Here is a 20,025-nt window from a genome sequence, read left to right as displayed (position 1 = left end):
CCCCCCCCCCCCCCGCAACAGGTCAGGTTTTCAGGATATCCCTGCTTCAACACAGGTGGCTCAATCGAATATTGCACCACCTGTGCTGAAGCAGTGATATCCTGAAAATCTGTCTTGTTGGGGGGTTTTGAGGGCTGGAGTGGAAAAACGCAGAGCCATTATCTTCGGGTTTACAGGAAAGCTGTGCCGCGGTAACGCAGGAATCGTGACTGGAGCGGGAGGTTTCATTGCAAGGCGCAGTCGCAGTTAGAGTGACACAGAACTAGCTGCAGTGATGGAGTGAACAGGTCAGAGTAAGGCGGGCGTAATTAGGTCATGGTGCGCAGAGTGCGCTTGTGCATTACACCATCTTTTGGTGCACATTCCAGTTTTTAGAAGCCACCAAGTTATTCCACCGTACGCTTTGTGACACAAATCAACACGTTCAATGCGCCATAATGTGGGGACCTTCACGGCACTGGTGATCACATGACCTAGAAACGTCTGCAGCACCCGGAGGGTTAAAGGGAGCAGAAGTGACACTGGATTTAATACATCCCGTTTATATTCGGCGCATCGCGTCACCGCTCCCTAACTCCTCCTAAAGATCGCAAGCCGAGAGCAAAAGTGCAACAATTGGAGCAAAGAGTTTGCCTTGGTGACGCTAAATAAAAGTGACACTATTTGTGTCAAGTTTGCTCCAAAATTGCCTTAGTACAGGGGGCTCAACCCCAGTCCTCAAGAACTCCCACCAGGTCAGGTTTTAAGGATATCCCAGCTTGTGCACAGGTCGCTCATTCAGTCCCTGCTTCTGCACAGGTGGCTCAACCAGTCCCTGCTTCAGCACAGGTGGTTCAACAAGTCCCTGCTTCAACACAGGTGACAATCAGTCCCTGCTTCAACACAGGTGGCTCAATCGGTCCCTGCTTCAGCACAGGTGGTTCAATCAGTCCCTGCTTCAGCACAGGTGGTTCAATCGGTCCCTGCTTCAACACAGGTGACTCAATCAGTCCCTGCTTCAACACAGGTGGCTCAATCAGTCCCTGCTTCAGCACAGGTAGTTCAATCAGTCCCTGCTTCAGCACAGGTGACTCAATAAGTCCCTGCTTCAGCACAGGTGGCTCAATTGGTCCCTGCGTCCGTACAGGTCACCCAATCACTGGCTCAATCAGTCTTCGACTGAGCCACTGATTGAGCCACCTGTGCTGAAGCTGGAATATCCTTAAAACCTGACTGGTTGGGGGGTTTTGAGGACTGGAGCTGAGCGCCCCCATGTGACTGCGTTAAGAAACAGACAAGTATTGTTGATTTATATTTGACCCGTTTAGATGCCCCCGATCTTGTAGGATCACTGCCACTTGTAGGATCACTGCCACTTGTAGGATCACTGCCACTTGGTCGCTTGTCTCGACTATTAACCGTTTCATTGCCAAAGAGGCAGCGAAAGGTGAATTCTGCTATTGCTCAAATAGCCGACGGTGTCAGTTAGACATGAAAGGAAAGTGGTATAGTACAAATGAGTGGCACTGTGCTCCGTGTGTGCTCCGTGTGTGCTGCGTGTGTGCTCCGTGTGTGCTCCGTGTGTGCTCCGTGTGTGCTCCATGTGTGCTGATGCTCAGGCAAATAAGCGTGCAATGTTACTGGCACCTCCTTCCAAAGGTGTTCGCTCTATGACTTCTGTAGAAATATAAAGGCACAATGGGTTATTCCAAACATCTTATTTAAACAAAAGTGGAATTCCACAACAGATGATAACCCAACTCCTAAAATACTCCCAAATACTCCGAAAATAGAATGAGCGAAGATTATCCCAATCTCTATAGTTTTTAGTGTGCAACGGGCGAAAGTTTATGCAATAGTATAAAGCACACACAGAGACGTGCTTAAAAAAATAATATATATATATCCGCTTATCTTTAAAAAAAAGTTGCACTTTCGGTGTGTTGATATAAAGCAGAGGTACGCCGTGCTCTGTCGTGCTATCACATGTTAATCTCCTACCCAGATCTACCATCCATTGCGCAGATCTGAACCCTAGGCTGCCTGGGAGCCACACACGGACGTCATTGATGTACTCTTGTTTATCTCAACACGTTGGTTAATGCGAGAGATAGGACCTCAGCCTTCTATGTTGTGGTCAGTCATCTGATCAGGCACAAGCTGCCCCTGCAGGTGGAAATGAGCCTGTGTCTAACACATACAGATGAGACGAAGTCAGGGGTAGCTAACTCCAGTCCTCAAGTGCCAGCAACAGGTCAGGTTTTCAGGATATCCCTGCTTCAGCACAGGTGGCTCAATTGTTCCCTGCTTCAGCACAGATGGCTTAATCGGTCCCTGATTCTGCAGTCTTCGACTGAGCCAGTGATTGAGCCACCTGTGCTGAAACAGGGATATCCTGCAAACCTGACCTGTTGGTGGCCCTTGAGGACTGGCATTGCCCATCCCTGGTCTGTCATATACAGTTGTGTGAAAAAGAGAGCACACCCTCTTTCAATTCTATGGTTTTACATATCAGGACATAATAACAATCATCTGTTCCTTAGCAGGTGTTAAAATGAGGTAAATACAACCTCAGATGAACAACAACACGCGACATATTACACCGTGTGTGTGTGTGTGTGTGTGTGTGTGTATACACATGACATATTACACCGTGTCATGATTTATTTAACAAAAATAAAGCCAAAATGGAGAAGCTATGTGTGAAAAACTAAGTACACCTTATGATTCAATAGCTTGTAGAACCACCTTTAGCAGCAATAACTTTAAGTAATCGTTTTCTGTATGACTTTATCTGTCTCTCTCATCGTTGTGGAGGAATTTTGACCCACTCTTCTTTAGAACGTTGCTTCAGTTCATTGAGGTTTGTGGGCATTTGTTTATGCACAGCTCTCTTAAAGTCCAGCCACAGCATTTCAATTGGGTTGAGGTCTGGACATTGACTGGGCCATTGCAACACCTTGATTCTTTTCTTTTTCAGCCATTCTGTTGTAGATTTGCTGGTGTGCTTGGGATCATTGTCCTGTTGCATGACCCAATTTCGGCCAAGCTTTTGCTGTCGGACAGATGGCTTCACATTTGACTGTAGAATACTTTGGTATACAGAGGAGCTCATGGTTAACTCAATGACTGCAAGGTTCCCAGGTCCTGTGGCTGCAAAACAAGCCCAAATCATCACCCCTCCACCACTGTGCTTGACAGTTGGTATGAGGTGTTTGTGCTGATATGCTGTGTTTGGTTTTCGCCAAACGTGGCGCTGTGCATTATGGCCAAACATCTCTACTTTGGTCTAGTCTGTCCAAAGGACATTGTTCCTGAAGTCTTGTGGTTTGTTCAGATGCAACTTTGCAAACCTAAGCCGTGCTGCCATGTTCTTTTTTTAGAGAGAAGAGGCTTTCTCCTGGCAACCCTTAAACACAAACCATACCTGTTCAGTCTTTTTCTAATTGTACTGTCATGAACTTTAACATTTAACTTGCTAACTGAGGCCTGTAGAGTCTGAGATGTAACTCTTGGGGTTTTTGCAATTTCTCTGAGCATTGCACGGTCTGACCTTGGGGGTGAATTTGCTGGGACGGCCACTCCTGGGAAGATTGGCAACTGTCTTGAACGTTTTCCACTTTTGAATAATCTTTCTCACTGTAGAATGATGGACGTTAAATTGTTTGGAAATGGCCTTATAACCCTTCCCAGATTGATGGGCAGCAACAATTGCTTCTCTAAGATCATTGCTGATGTCTTTCCTCCTTGGCATTGTGTTAACACACACCTGAATGCTCCAGACCAGCAAACTGCTGCAACTTCGGCTTTTATAGAGGTGGTCACACTTGCTGATGATCAATTAATCAAGGGCATTTGATTAGCAGCACCTGTCTGCTACTTAGCATCTTAATTCCTATGGAAGCAGTAAGGGTGTACTTAGTTTTTCACACTTAGCTTCTTCATTTTGGCTTTATTTTTGTTAAATAAATCATGACACGGTGTAATATGTCGCGTGTTGTTGTTCATCTGAGGTTGTATTTACCTAATTTTAACACCTGCTAAGGAACAGATGATTGTTATTATGTCCTGATATGTAAAACCATAGAATTCAAAGAGGGTGTACTTTCCTTTTCTCACAACTGTACGTACAGAAGAAAAGCAAAGGGTAATTAATGGAATCTTCTGTAATTACTGAGCCCCATCAGTGCTCAAAGCATTGCAGGTCCCTCCTGTGCTGAAGGGGTTAATGAGACGGGATAGCAGCTTTACCTTTGCCCAATTAAGATGATAGGGGCAAACAAGGGGTTCAAGTGGAATGCTTTGCAGGACCCAGCAGGGAAGGGGTTAATGAGGTACGTGACCTGTGAACCCGGCATGGTGTTGCGTGTCAGCGCTCTGGCGGTTTGTTTGTTTTGGCTGTAAAACAGTTGCAAAAAAACCGAAGCATAAAAAAAGCCTCACCGGGGGCATCACTTCGTAGAATAAAGTGTAGAATTAAATGACATCGCTCTCAGCAATTTCTTTCATTTAAAGCAGCAGTCCAAGCTGCCGCTCCCCCCCCCACCCCCTTTAATATGCGCATCAATACAATCCACACACTGATAAGTAATTAGCTCATTTGCAGATGGATCCGTTTTCCTGTGATCGATCGGCGAATATTCGGCTCGGGGGTTCACTAAATGGCTGTCAGTGCAGCAGAAGAGGACCAAAGATGCAAAGTTCTGTGGGGATTTTCTGTGCACAATTGGTGCACTGCTAGAGAGAGGACAGGGCTAAAAAATATGCGTCAGAGCCTGTTTCAGATGAAGAAGGGGATGTGACTTTGTAAATGGTTGCTATAGAAACAAAAAATGCTTGTTACATTATAATAAGAGTTTTTTTTTATTTTATGCTACAAGTATTTTCTTACAGTACAGTACTGATTTATTTAAAAAAACAAAAAAAAACCACATAGGATATTGCTTGTACTGCAGCTTTAAGTGGAAATATTTAGATAAATAAATGTAGGGACAAGAGGGCGAGCCGGCTGGTGACACCAACCCTATGTGGCACAGGGACAGGGGAACATGCTGGTGCTCTGCGGAGGCGGGGAAGAGGGGTGGCCGGAGGGATAAAAGTGACCACTGGTGCTGGCTTATCTGTGCATGTGTGATTGAGACAGGCAGGACCTGCTGCTTGGGCAAGTCTCTGCAGACTCCACACTGTGGGGGTGGGGGTGGGGGTGGGGCTCATTACCTGTTTTTTATGTTGGATGTATTTTAGGTTTTTTCCGTCGGTACACCCATATTGTACTGCGCTGTGGAATATCTTGGTGCCATACAAACGTAAGATCACTAATAGTACAGAGCGCTGATGACAGGTGTCTATGCGCGTGCAATGCGGGATACAGGGGAATGGGGCTTCTGCTTGGGTTACTAATACAGGAGCCCGATGATAGATCTTTATATACATAGGGTGCAATGGCCAGAGAGGAAACAACGGCTGCTGGGCATTTCTGTATACACCCAGCCCTGCAAGTGTTAAGTGATAGGAACCCTTTGTGTGGACGGGATGCAGGGAACATGCTCTGCAGTACAACCCAGCCCTGCACATGTGAATAACAGACACCTGATAAATCTACCATGCCGGGGACAGATAGGGACATGTGTATATCTTTATTTATATAGCGCCCACAGATGTACTAAGCGCTTTACAAGAGAGACAATACAGTGCAATAAGTGCCACAAATAAGATCAGGCAATAGGAAAGGAAATCCCTGCCCAGAAGAGCTTACAATCTAAGTGAAATGTTGCTGCTTTTCATTTCTCTGCACACTCAGCAGTGCCCGTTGTAATAATACACCCCCTCTATGATAGCCCTCTTTATCCCTGGCATGCAGGGGAGGTAGGGACATGCGTTGCCCTGCACAGATTGATAACTGACACACAGGGAGCTGATGCTAGTTCTATGTATATCAGGACAGGGGCATGCCATGCCTTGCCTTGCCATGCCATGCCTTGCCTTGCCATGCCATGCCTTGCCTTGCCATGCCATGCCTTGCCATGCCTTGCCTTGCCATGCCTTGCCTTGCCTTGCCATGCCTTGCCTTGCCATGCCTTGCCTTGCCATGCCTTGCCTTGCCATGCCATGCCTTGCCTTGCCATGCCATGCCTTGCCTTGCCATGCCATGCCTTGCCTTGCCTTGCCATGCCTTGCCATGCCTTGCCATGCCATGCCTCTCCATGCCATGCCTCGCCATGCCTTGCCTTGCCATGCCTTGCCTTGCCTTGCCATGCCTTGCCTTGCCATGCCATGCCTTGCCTTGCCTTGCCATGCCTTGCCTTGCCTTGCCATGCCTTGCCATGCCATGCCTTGCCATGCCTTGCCTTGCCTTGCCATGCCTTGCCATGCCTTGCCATGCCATGCCTCTCCATGCCATGCCTCGCCATGCCTTACCATGCCTTGCCTTGCCATGCCTTGCCATGCCATGCCTCTCCATGCCATGCCTCGCCATGCCTTGCCTTGCCATGCCTTGCCTTGCCATGCCTTGCCTTGCCTTGCCATGCCTTGCCATGCCATGCCTTGCCATGCCTTGCCTTGCCTTGCCATGCCTTGCCATGCCTTGCCATGCCATGCCTCTCCATGCCATGCCTCGCCATGCCTTGCCATGCCTTGCCTTGCCTTGCCATGCCTTGCCATGCCATGCCTTGCCATGCCTTGCCTTGCCATGCCATGCCTTGCCATGCCATGCCATGCCTTGCCATGCCTCGCTATTACCAAAGGGCATTGTTAATGTAGGAAACCCTTCTGTGTGACCTGTGATGCAGGGGACCGCTGGGAACATGCACACCCAGCAATGTACTGGTTAATATTATAGCTCTGTGTATATCTCTCATGCTGGGGACACATGTGGACATGGGTACTGCAAGGGGTGATAGGGGCACATGGTAGTAGCCCTCTGCTTGGCTATGAGGCTGGGGACAGGTGCGGACACCCCCTCCCACCCCGCACTGCACAGGTTAATAGCACAGCGGCCCCCCCTCATCCCCGATCTCCCTCATCCCCGATCACTCTCTCCCTCCCCCCCCCGATCTCTGTCCCCCCCCCGATCTCTCTCCCCCCCCTGATCTCTCCCCCTCCCCCCCGATCTCTCTCTCCCCCCCCGATCTCTCTCTCCCCCCCCCCGATCTGTCTCTCCCCCCCCCCCGATCTCTCTTTCCCCCCCCGATCTCTCTCCCCCCCCGATCTCTCTCCCCCCCCCCTCCGATCTCTCTCCCCCCCCTCCGATCTCTCTCCCCCCCCTGCGATCTCTCTCCCCCCCTCCGATCTCTCTCCCCCCCCTCCGATCTCTCTCCCCCCCCTCCGATCTCTCTCCCCCCCCTCCGATCTCTCTCCCCCCCTCCGATCTCTCTCCCCCCCCTCCGATCTCTCTCCCCCCCTTCGATCTCTCTCCCCCCCTCCGATCTCTCTCCCCCCCCTCCGATCTCTCTCCCCCCCCTCCGATCTCTCTCCCCCCCCTCCGATCTCTCTCCCCCCTCTCCTGACACCTGCAGCCTCGCTGTCACCAGCGCGTGCCGCCTCCCAGCCCGTGACGTCACCGTCACCATGACTCCCGCCAGCCCTCTATAAATACAAGCGCAGGGAAAAGCAGCGCGAGACACAAGAGTGCGTGTGTGCGCGCGGGCGGAACTGACAGCGCTAACCGGTGTGCGAGGGAGAGGCGGACACCCTGCACCCAGCACCCAGTGTGTGAGGGGGAGACACCAGCACCCCGCGTGTGAGAGGGAGACACCAGCACCCCGCGTGTGAGAGGGAGACACCAGCACCCCGCGTGTGAGGGGGAGAGAGAGCGGGACACCCCGCACCCGGTGTGAGGGGGAGAGCGGCACCCGCACCCGGTGTGAGGGGGAGAGCGGCGGGACACCCCGGGACTTTACATGCACCGCCTGCTCCGCTGGGAACCCCCGGCATGTCTCCCGCCCCGAGCCCAGCCCGCTAACTCCATGGAAGTGACCAACTTCTACTACGACCCCGCCGCCTCGTCCCCGGATTACCCGGCCAAACTGCGCCGGGGCCCTCCCGCCAGCGAGCAGCCCAGCATCGGCGAGCACGAGCGAGCCATCGACTTCAGCCCTTACCTGCAGGCGGGAGGCTACGAGGCGTGCGGGGGGGACTTTCTGTGCGACCTGCTGGCCCCCGGCGATTACAAGGGCAGCCGCAAGGGGGCGCTGCTGGAGTACCGGCCGCCGGGCGGGGGGAAGCCGGAGCCGCCGCCGCCGCCGGGAGGAGGGACAGGGCTGCTGGAGTACCGGCCGCCGGGCGGGGGCAAGCCGGAGCCGCCGCGGGGAGGGCTGCTGGGGTACCCGCAGCTGGTGGAGACCAAGGTGGAGCCGGTGTTCGAGTCGCTGGAGGCTTACAAGGGAGGAGGCGGCCGGGGAGAAGGGAAGGAGGAGGGCGGCGGCGGGATGCAGCCGGCCGCCATGCGCTGTTACCTGGGTTACCAGTCCATGGGCAGCAGCGGGAACTTGTCCACCGCCTCCTCGTCGTCCTCGTGCAGCCCGCCGGGCACCCCTCACCCGTCCGACGGGGGAGGAGGCGGCGGGGGGAGGAAGCAGGGGAAGAAGTCGCTGGACAAGCAGAGCGACGAGTACAAGGTGCGGAGGGAGCGCAACAACATCGCGGTGCGCAAGAGCCGGGACAAGGCCAAGATCCGCAACATGGAGACGCAGCACAAGGTGCTGGAGCTGACGGCGGAGAACGAGCGGCTGCAGAAGAAGGTGGAGCAGCTGTCCCGGGAGCTGGGCACGCTCAGGAACTTGTTCAAGCAGCTGCCCGAGCCCCTGCTGGTGTCTGCGGGGAGGTGTTAGGGGGGGGGGGGGCGGGACTATGTGACTATTGGGGGGGCCCAGGACAATGTGACTGCTGGGGGGGGGGGGGGGGGGGAGCACCGAGGAGGACACTGCTTCATGCATCATGCGCTAATATATATGTATGAATGTGTATTATATGTATACTGCTTCACACCTGTGTATGCCTGATGTGCTAGTGTGTATATACATACAGTACACACTGCTTCACACTGTGTCCACACCAATAGTGTGATCGTGTAGTGTCAAAGTACACAGATTTTATATACATATATCCTTACACTATTATCTTGATCATCTAATACTGCAGTGTATGTTGGGAGATATTTGGCATGCACAGGTCCAGAGGTTGCTTCCCACTTGGTACTGCAGCAATACAGGTGTGTGTGTGTGTGTGTTTTAGCTGTGTAGGGATTACTGAGGGGATGATGCTGCAGCAATATATACACCATAATGTGTAGGACATGGGGTGGGACCTTGTAAGGTTTGTGGCACTGATATCCGCTTGGTACACGCAGCATGTGTCATTTGTTGGGAAACGCAATGGTATTACACAAGAGGTTACTGGTTGAAAGGCAGAAAAATACACCAATTTAGTCTGGCAGTGAAAGCACAAGGTAATCTTAAACTGAAGCAGCGCCCACAGTCTGTGTATGAGACTGCTAGGAGAGATGGCATTCTGTAAGGATGGCGGTCCCTTTACTGATAGACTGCTCATGATATGGGGCGTGGACTGGAGTCCTGATCATTTTAGCCCCTTCAGTTGCTGGAAGTCTAGCACAGCATTGTCTAGAAATGTTGCTCCCCTTTGAAACTGAATGGGTTAAACTGCTCCTAAACATACATACTGTCTGTAATGGTGTCGTGTGCTATGGGTACCATAGTATGTGCTGCAAGCTGCCTGGCAGGCGTTGCGCATAATATTAAACAGCTGCAAATTACAAGCCCGACGTGTGCAGTTTGTTGGTAGAGGGTTTGGCATCCTGTTGGGAGAGATTGTTGCTGATCAGTTTAGCTGCTAAACACAACACACCCACATTGTATATCAGGGGTACTCCTCTCCTCAAGCCGCCCCCTCCTTCCTCCCCCCCCCCCCCCCCAATAGGTCAGGTTTTCAGGATATCCCTGCTTCAACATAGGTGGCTCAAAGGATCAGTCTTTGACTGAGCAACCTGTGCTGGCGCAGGGATATCCTGAAAACTTGACCTGTTTTTATTTATCAAATGTTTTACCAGGAAGTAATACATTGAGAATTACCTCTAGGTTTGGGGAGGCTTGGGGACTGGGGTTGAGCACCCCTGTTGGATAGGGATATTTATGAATATACAACAGGAAACCACGTGCACTTCATGTGCATCATATTGGGAGATATATTGGTGTCCTGCAAATGTTATGTCTTGCAAGTAAAGGGGTTACTTCTCTTGTATTTGAGGCACAGCAGAAACACTTTCTATGTGAGCTCCTTTATCATACTCTATTGGTAACTACAGGCGGCGATGGGGATTTAAGGGTTAACCATTGTGCTCTTTTAGTGGACAACCAAGAGTGTTGATGGCTTGAATGAGTGCACAGAGACTTATTTGAGAAATGTTATATACACACTGTTGCATCCATGAAATACATTTCTTGGAATCTTGTATTGACACCACGTCCTGTGTAGCAACTGGAACCGTGCATCGCACAGCAAATATTTAACATTCTGTCAATGCTTGTTGACAGATATACAGGCTTCATTTAGGACAGGGGTGGCCAACTCTAGGCCTCAAGGGCCACCAAACGGGTCAGGTTCTCGGGTGTCCCTGCTTCAGCACAGGTGGTTCAATCCATCAGGGGCTCAATCAATGATTGAGCAACTTGTGCTGAAGCAGGGACACCCCGAGAGCCTTATCTGTTGGTGGCTTTTGAGGGCTGGAGTCGGCCACCCCTAGTTAAGGGTGTGCACATTATTGATTGGCACATACGTGTGTGTGTGTGTGTGTGTGTGTGTGTGTGTGTGTGTGTGTGTGTGTGTGTGTGTGTGTGTGTGTGTGTGTGTGTGTGTGTGTGTGTGTGTGTGTGTGTGTGTGTGTGTGTGTGTGTGTGTGTGTGTGTGTGTGTGTGTGTGTGTGTGTGTGTGTGTGTGTGTGTGTGTGTGTGTGTGTGTGTGCAACAGAATAGCACATATACAACATAAGTAACATTTAGGGTTCTCTTAATCTTCTGGGAAGTACATATTTCTTGAGGCAGAAAACACATGCAACTATTGTAACATTGAAGACTTTCACAAGGGGATCCCAGCTTCTTGACACAGAACATGCATTTTGCGGCAGATTGGGGAAGCTCTCATGTTGCACTCAGCTGTGTATACCCTCTATTGCCACCAAAAATATATAGCAGGGAGGCTCTGCTATTGCCTTATTGCTATGCAACAGAAAAGCACATGTACCTCCTTGCTTGGTATGGGATGCAGGTACTTTTTGATACAATTAAGGATCTCCTGGCAGTGTTGGTAAACTTGCACCTTGTCTGTCTGTCTGTTTTTTTTTTTTTTTTTTAAGCAACAAAAACAATCCCTTTTACTGTTTTTGTGGTTTTTTTGTTTTTTTTAATTCCAAACTTTTTCCTAGCATACAGTTTTAATAAGTGTTATTTAAAAAAGGAGAGATCTTTATACACAGAGTGATGCAATACTTTAAGCATGACTGGGACAGATGTGAACACATGATGCAACCCTGTGTAACTGTCAGTCATGGACGATGTAATCTGTTAAAGATGTCTATGTTTTTTTTATTATAAAGAAAAAAATCTATTTCTATATCGAAGACCTTTGTATATTTTGGGATCTGTGCATTGGAAGCATTAATGATCAATTGTAATAAACTTTTTTTTTTCCATGGAAAAGCAAAAAAAGTGTACGGTTTTGTGTTGGACTGATTTCTTGCAGACCAGAAAAGTGGCCATCAGTTTTTAAAAATATTTTTATAATCATTTATTTGTGTAATGGCCGCACTTGCTAAAGAACATTGTATTTTTTTTTTCTCTGTGATCCTGACCTATTACTAACAGCTGTGCTGTGTGAAATACAAGTACTTGCATTCCCTTTCCTAAAGAGCTTACACTTTATTCACAAGGGCCAGAGTTTAACCACAAGGCTGCGTCTGGTTCATTCTTGTTCTGGAGGGCAAGTGACTTGATATTTCTCAGTGTCGTTTAAAGATCTTAGAGCAGCTGCAACTCGAAGCAGCTTTCAGCTGCAAAACCAGGCAAGAAAGGGCAGCCACTAAACTTGTGTGCAGCTTGTCCTAAAGTACGGTGTTACAAAATGTTTAGGAAATCTCATACGCTTACAGCTCTAAATGGGGCAGATTTATCTAGTGCCGGTACGGCTTGGTGCATACAATCTGGTGTTGACTACCATTCCTGTCAATGTGCTGAACCATACTCGTGTTTGATGAATCTGCCCAAATGTATTGAGGCCAAAGTGTGAATCTGGGGCAAAAAATAGCACCAGATAAATACAAACTAAAAGTCCTATTGTTTGCAATATAATTTTGCTTTGGTGCAATCTCTTGCTTCTGCATTGACTTTTGACTTTGTACATAAAGCCCTAAATATATTTTATAGGATGTAGACCCTAATATTTTCTATCTGGGAAGACGCAAGAAGGCCGGGGTCATGGTAAAAAAATACAGCGCTGAGCCGCGCGGACGCTCATGCTCTCCTGCTCAAGCAGGCGCTTTATTGTGTCCTGACATGAGCGTCAGCGAGCAGGGTGGGAGGCAGGGCTAGTGCGCCACGGCGCCGACGTCACGGAGTGCCTTTGGCTTTTGCCGGTCTGTGACCGGCCCTCCGCTTCGCTCAACACGAAAAATTAAATGAATCTGTCGGCTGCAATTCCGCACGCCTGCGGAAGCGTCTACCAAAGCGCCACACGTGCCGGGTGCAGGAGGTACGTTTCCTGGCTCAGCGCTGTATTTTTTCACCATGGCCCCGGCCTAATTGTACCTTCCACTTGAGGATGTGGAAGCTGAATGCAGGCATGTAACAGGTGTCTGCCTGTGCGCTGCTTGGTTAGTGGTAACGGTTTTCTACTATAGGGCAATGTTTTTAACCTGGTTTTTGGTTAAAGCAGCAATCTAGGTTTCCCTTAAATTTAGTTTTATTACAGGATTGAAGCGGGTGTCTCGAGCTCATTGATTTCACCTCTGGGGATCCCCTGCTTCCAGAGATGCTTACCTCCTGTAGGGGTGCTGGTATCTATGCAGGAAGGTAACTGTGTGCCTAACATAATAGCAGTGTTTAAATTCCCTGTGGGCCAATAGGAAGTTGTAATGTAATCTGGCGAGGCTCTATTGGCCCATGTGACTGGGGTCTTTAAACGGCACAGATACTGACACCGCTGAAAGCAGGGGGTCCCTGGAGCTGAAATGAACACAAATGGGCTCAGGAGACCCCCCTGTAACAAGAAAATAAATGGAAACCTGTACGGCTGCTTTAAGGAACCCTAGAGTTATATTGTGAAATTTACCATAACCCCCTCTCATAGCGCGTCTGAGATCAGATGCATTGTAAGGAACCCCGACCCTCTCTAATAGCGCGTCTGAGATCAGATGCATAGTAAGGAACCCCGACCCTCTCTAATAGCGCGTCTTAGATCAGATGCATTGTAAGGAACCCCAACCCTCTCTAATAGTGCGTCTGAGACCAGATACATTGTAAATGCTTCTGTATTGGGTACGATTTTCAAATGACCTGAAAATTGCTGGGAACTCTTTAGGGACGGGGAAACCAAGGCACCCTAGGAACCACTGTTCAAAAACACTGCTATAAGACATGCTCAGTAGGTACACATTTGATCTGGTATTTTGTAGGAAATTTCTGTCTGTGCAGGTATATCCTTTAAACCTGACTTGTTGGGGGGACGGTGAGTGTTTGAGTTCAGTACCCCTGTAGTGGGGGAGGGTGGTCAAAGGTCTTCACAGTTACGTTGAATAAACTTGTTGTTGCTTAACTGGCAAAAATGTCGCCAAGACACCTCCATCCCAGTAAAACCTTTTGCAGACAATGAAGTGCACACGGCAAATGCTGTGTTTGCTAATCTAACTGATCTGCTCCGTGGCTGTGTGGGGGAATGGTTTAAATGTAGGCGTTTTATTTATCAGTGCAATTTTGTATCAGAACCTGCATAAAAAGAGACTGATTTGTATCAATGTACTTGACGACAATTTCTTCCTCTAATTACCAACTTGTGGTTTGGGGTGTACCGGAGATTTAGGAATGGGAGACGCAATGCACAATTAATCAGATTAAGCAAATTGTGGTTCACTTTCCTTTTTAATAGTGACAGAGAACACTTATAAGGACATTCACATGTCAGACACTACACAAACCTGCCTTACCCTATAATCACTCCACATACTGTGCGTCCACTGCAGCAAAGGATTCTGGGTAATGATGTGCAAATGAACACTGTGTGCTCCGTTTTGCTCCTTACGCACTTCAACGTGGATCCCAATAATCTTATGGTTTTTTTTTATTTTTTTTTTAGTATAAAGGAAACCAGTACCTACTTTGCAATAAAATGCACTCTAGTGAGAAATCAGCTGGCCAAATATAACTTGTAATAATATTCCATTTAAACGACCCGTACAGACGTGGAAACAAAAGAGAGTGAGGAGATTGTAATTTTCCTTTGCCATCTGTTGCCAAATCTTACTAACAATCCAATTTCATAACACTCCAAATGATTGAGCGCCAGACTGCCTGATGCACCTCCCTTTAAGGATCTATATGTACTGTAGGTAGAGTAGTAATGGATGTTGTATAAGAAATGACAAAAAAAAATTCAAATTACAAGGTTGTATTGTCTATTGTTGAGACTGCAGTGGTATTAATAACGATATGGGTAAATGATACTGATAATAAACTCCGAGGTAATTAAAAATGCTATTTTTAGATGGTGTAATCAATGCCTCATTTGATCACTGTACGAGCTGTTAATCTGCAACTGAGATATATTGTATAGACCAGGGGCGGCCAACTCCAGTCCTCAAGGGGCATCAACAGGTCAGGTTTTAAGGATATCCCTGCTTCAGCATAGGTGGCTCAATCAGTCGAAGACTGAGCCACTGATTGAGCCACCTGTGCAGAAGCAGGGAAATCCTTAAAACCTGACCTGTTGGTGGCCCTTGAGGACTGGAGTTGGCCGCCCCTTGTCTATTGTATATACGCGTTCCACTCTCTAACGTCCCGTTGTCTGTTTTTCATAAGGTAACAGAATTTATTGATCTACCCTCAAAAAAGAGAGTTCAAGGCTCTCTCAGGCCGCGTGCAAGCGTCGCCTGTCCCGTTAATCATTTCACAGGGAACAGTTTTCGGGGTTTTTGGAACTGAAATTGTGCACCTGTATGTGTAAAGTTTTGTGTTAATGATTTATATTTGTATTTCAATGGCATTTATGGGACACTAAGATTACTGCTAATGTTATAAAGGAAAGAAGCCGTGCTAGATTGGAGCAAGGACTTGTCGATCTATTATACTAGTACATTTTAAAGGAGTAATTCATGCTTTATAATATATATAACTTATTTTTTGTGTGTCACAGGATTGAAGCAGGGGGTCTCCGGGGCTGAACCCCAGTAATTTCCGCTCAGGAGAACCCCTGCTTCCTGAGATAGCAGCACTCCCTTCGGAGGTCTGTATCTCGGTAAAGTGTAAAGCTCCCGCATCACGCTGGCCAATAGGAAGCGGAACCTGATGATGTCACGGCTTCCTATTGGCCCGCAGGGTGCGAGAGCGTTGAAACTCCGCCATTACGTGATCCCTGCTAGCCGAGCAGCGACCGGCGCCCCCTACGGAGGTCTGTGTCTCCGGAAGCATGAGCTGCTCCTTTAAGAGCGCTGCGAGTTTTCATTGTGTGTATGGCAAATAGATTATAAAATAGTTTGTAACATTAGATTCTCTCTCGTGTTCTAATCCTAATATAGCACATTACAGGGGGGGGGGGGGTCACAAAGCTCTTGTTATGAATGTCAGTCAAAGCCGATTAAGCTCCAATGTCACGGTGACATTTTTCCTTTTTAAGTTTAAAACTTCCAGATAGAAAAGGGGAGATATGCATATATATATAAATAATATATATACATATATTATATATATATATATATATATAGATTTCCTGGCTGCAAAACGGTGACAAAAAACCGCATCAGATTTATAAGTGAAAACCCAATTACTGGGATTCTTTAAATATATCTAGTGCATTTTAATCGAGCGCTGCAGACGGGAGGATTAGGTTTCCTATTGAACTTCACATTTTGGTTTCATAGACAACAGACTCGTACCTTCTGGAGACCCTTGTTCCTACTTGACATTTCAGAAATATTTCTGGCCAGACTTGCTAAACAGTGCTAAGCCACAGATCACATTATGGCCCAAAGCCTCTGTCAAATGTAACGTGTATGTAACAGTTTAGATGTGGTAATTGGTAATCCTATAATCATAGATGCATCAAACATCGCTTCCTAAAACAGCGTGTCCCAACCTGGGGGCACAGCAAGCTCAGTCCCAGCACCGTTAAAAAGTCACTTAGCATGGCTCAAACCTAACTTAATGTCACGGTATCACTAATGGCGTATCTTCAAAGGACAACAACATCATGCGAATCCTGTATACAGCATCGCGTTTAACTATAATGGACATTAGTGGTAATAACATGCAAATGAGGCATTATCATAATGTCGCCCCTGCTCAGGACTACTAGTTCTATAAGGGCCATAACAGGTTAACTGGGTGGGCGCACTCCGGTATTATCCCTCCCCTCTGTCTTGTGACGGTGATAGGGCGTATAGAGGGTATACATAGCTGCGCCCTATGTTCTAGAAGCAGGTTCTTCAGAGTTCTGCCTGGGGTCCTCACTGTGAGTCCTGTAAATAGGTTTATGTGTATATGTAAGTGTATTCAGAATGTCCTGTCACCGTTTGTTGTTTTTAGTTAGGAAACATGCCCTGATCTAAGTAAGCAACAGTAAAGGCCCACAATTGTTCTCACCATGGATATGAATGCAGCATGCTCTTAGCAAGGAGTTCTCGACATAGTAACTCCGGGTATGTTTTGACTGGCCAAACTGGAAGGTTCCCTGTGCATTCCTGATCAAGTAAGGATGCAATACATAATCGTAGGTTGCTAACTCAGGAGCCCAACGTGTGTGCCTTAACAGCCCACTTAACAAGTGGTGGAGCATTATTAACACAATGCAAGAGACTGACAATTTATCCTTTATTATGGGTAACTATTTTAAGTACTGACGGCTGTCAAATAAAGCCCCTTTTTGTTTATAAAAGTTCCTGGCACCCATCTATTTCATATTCAACACCCACTCCCCTCCTGCACCTACCCAGCACCCAGCACAGGCCTGAGACAGGTGAATAGAGTCAATCTGATGTGACTTCCTTTAGAGCTGAGTAAGGAGAGTTACGATAATATTGCATATCCACTAAAGTCTGCTACGGTTCATGTGGGGTTTTAATGCTGCGTTTGTTTAAGTTATACCTAATCTTGGCAACACTCCTAGCCAAACACTTTTTGGCATAGTTTAAATATCATAGCGTGATTTCCCTCTCCTCTCTCTCCACTCCCGCAGCAAAATAACTATCCTCTTGTATAGGAGTAACGGCAAGACTGCTAGAACGTTACTGGAAGATTATACACTGTTACCGCACAGGAACTTGACATTAAGCCTTTACTAATGAGATGTAGTTTGGACGTTGTTCTTGCATATAATTCGCTTTGAGGATGCCATGATAACTCAGAGAACATAACGTCTGTTCTCCTTTTAGGTAACGTCACGTTATAAGCCTTGTATTTATGGAACTTTGTGGATCTGGGCTTTAGAAGCGGGGCCCGGAGACATACATGGGGGGTCTGGGAAGTAGCAATGACGAGGCAGGACACAGAGTGACAAAATAAGGACCACAGAGACTGACAGAGGGTGTATCACAAAAAGAAGAAAGGCAGTTTCCCTGCATCAATAACAATTCATACATCTCACTAAATGTCATGCTTATTCTTTAAATGGGATTTGTGGGGAACCCACCCCCTTAACCTGGGTCATCTTGCTCTGTACACAGAATTGGGGTCCCATAGGCAAAACGATTACTTTTGGGGGTGCCCAGTTGAAAAGTGTTGGGAACCACTGCTCTAACACCAACCCCTGATAACCACTCTACACAACCACATGTAAATTCAAGTCAAAATATGAGCAATCCCCCTTGATATATTAGCCTCAGAGCCGGCGGACCCCCAGCCCTCTGGATCTCAGGTGTGTGATTGCTTGGTGCAGACAGATCTCTGGTGCAGACAGATCTCTGGTGCAGACAGATCTCTGGTGCAGACAGATCTCTGGTGCAGACAGATCTCTGGTGCAGACAGATCTCTGGTGCAGACAGATCTCTGGTGCATCCCTTCCGTTTTGATCGTGTTCCAACATGGTCCTTCCCTAAAAAACGGGCATTTATAACACAACTTGCTCTTTACGTCAGCTGTGCTCAACTCCAGTCCTCAAGACCCGCAAACAGGTCAGGGTTTCAAGATATCCCAGCTTCAGCACAGGCGGCTCAATCAGTCCCTGCTTCAGCACAGGCGGCTCAATCAGTCCCTGCGTCAGCACAGGTGGCTCAATCAGTCTTTGACTAAACCTCTGATTGAGCCACCTGTGCTGAAGCAGGGATATCCTGAAAACCAGACTTGTTGGGGGGTCTTGAGAATTGGAGTTGAGCAGACCCCGAGAGTGCCAGCCCCCATGATCAGAGCACATCATGGGGAAATCAAACGGTTAATGCTAAGAGGCACGGATGTCAAGTGACTTTTTCCATCCAACGTAAGAACAAGTGGTCATTTTTTAGGGCTTGATACAATTGGGCAACTTCCTGAATTTCACTTTCAATCAGACACAAGCAGCTGCATAGCACGCGGTATATGTCAGCATGTCAGCATGTCAGCATGTCCGCATGTCCGCATGTCAGCATGTCCGCATGTCCGCATGTCCGCATGTCCGCATGTCCGCATGTCCGCATGTCAGCATGTCAGCATGTCAGCATGTCAGCATGTCCGCATGTCCGCATGTCCGCATGTCCGCATGTCCGCATGTCCGCATGTCCGCATGTCCGCATGTCAGCAGTAATGCAAACTCTGTGCATGTGAGGCCGGACTGACAGGTTAGGCTGCGTCCATGCTGACCTGTGCTGAGGCGCGCTCACGCTCAGCACTGAGCCCCTGCAGCTGTAATGAGAGCGGCTTTAGCAGGGGCTCGCTTACGCTTACGCGCGCTTGCCAAAATTTTTAAATCAAGCGCTCAAGGGAGCGCAGGGCCGGTCACGTGAGCGGATCGCCCAATGAGGGCGAACCAGCTCCGTGACGTCACTGGCCCGCCCCCCGACACGCCCCCGGACGGCGCGCGGACCAAGACCAGGGAATGCACACGCTTTCCCTCAGCCTCCGCGTGCCTCCGCACGCCCGCTTTCCCTCAGCCTCCGCGCGCCTCCGCACGCCCGCTTTCCCTCAGCCTCCGCGCGCCTCCGCACGCCCGCTTTCCCTCAGCCTCCGCGTGCCTCCGCACGCCCGCTTTCCCTCAGCCTCCGCGCGCCTCCGCACGCCCGCTTTCCCTCAGCCTCCGCGCGCCTCCGCACGCCCGCTTTCCCTCAGCCTCCGCGCGCCTCCTCACGGCCGCTTTCCCTCAGCCTCCGCGCGCCTCCGCACGGCTGCAGTCCTATGGACGCAGCCTTAGATGGTGTTTCCTAAAGCAAGCACGTTGCAATACTAAAATAAACCACACACATCTTCCTTTGATTGTGTCCAAACTTCACAGATAAGTAGCCATTGCTACGGGTACGAGAGACACAGGATAGGATATAGGAACACACGTCATACAGGGTAACCTTATCATGTATACAGTACTGCGCAGGCTGCACTCTCACGGGAGACCAGAACTTGGCCCCGGGATGAGGGCACAGACAGGACAAAGCAGGTCAATAAAGAGTTTTTATTCCGTCCGGAACCAGCAAACACAGCACACAAACACAGCACACAAACACAGCACACAAACACAGCACACAAACACAGCACACAAACACAGCACACAAACCCAGCACACAAACCCAGCACACAAACACAGCACACAAACCCAGCACACAAACCCAGCACACAAACCCAGCACACAAACCCAGCACACAAACCCAGCACA

At 48.6% G+C, this 20,025-nt stretch overlaps 1 protein-coding gene across 1 annotated transcript; it reads left to right on the top strand.

The window, feature by feature from the left end:
* Positions 1 to 7,576: 7,576 nt before the first annotated feature.
* On the top strand, positions 7,577 to 8,807 carry CEBPB (CCAAT enhancer binding protein beta). Its single transcript, XM_075571259.1, has one exon. It carries the CDS (start codon positions 7,878 to 7,880, stop codon positions 8,805 to 8,807), a length of 930 nt encoding a protein of 309 aa, XP_075427374.1. The 5' UTR covers positions 7,577 to 7,877.
* The last annotated feature ends 11,218 nt before the right edge of the window (positions 8,808 to 20,025 follow it).

Source organism: Ascaphus truei, chromosome 15 (assembly GCF_040206685.1).
Source record: "Ascaphus truei isolate aAscTru1 chromosome 15, aAscTru1.hap1, whole genome shotgun sequence".
Lineage (NCBI taxonomy): Eukaryota > Metazoa > Chordata > Amphibia > Anura > Ascaphidae > Ascaphus > Ascaphus truei.
The sequence above is the reverse complement of the archived record's forward strand: the minus strand, read 5'-3'. Positions and strand labels throughout refer to the sequence as shown.

Coding starts and splice junctions, on each gene's coding strand:
- CEBPB (XM_075571259.1), top strand. CDS start 7,878: ATGCACCGCCTGCTCCGCTGGGAACCCCCGGCATGTCTCCCGCCCCGA.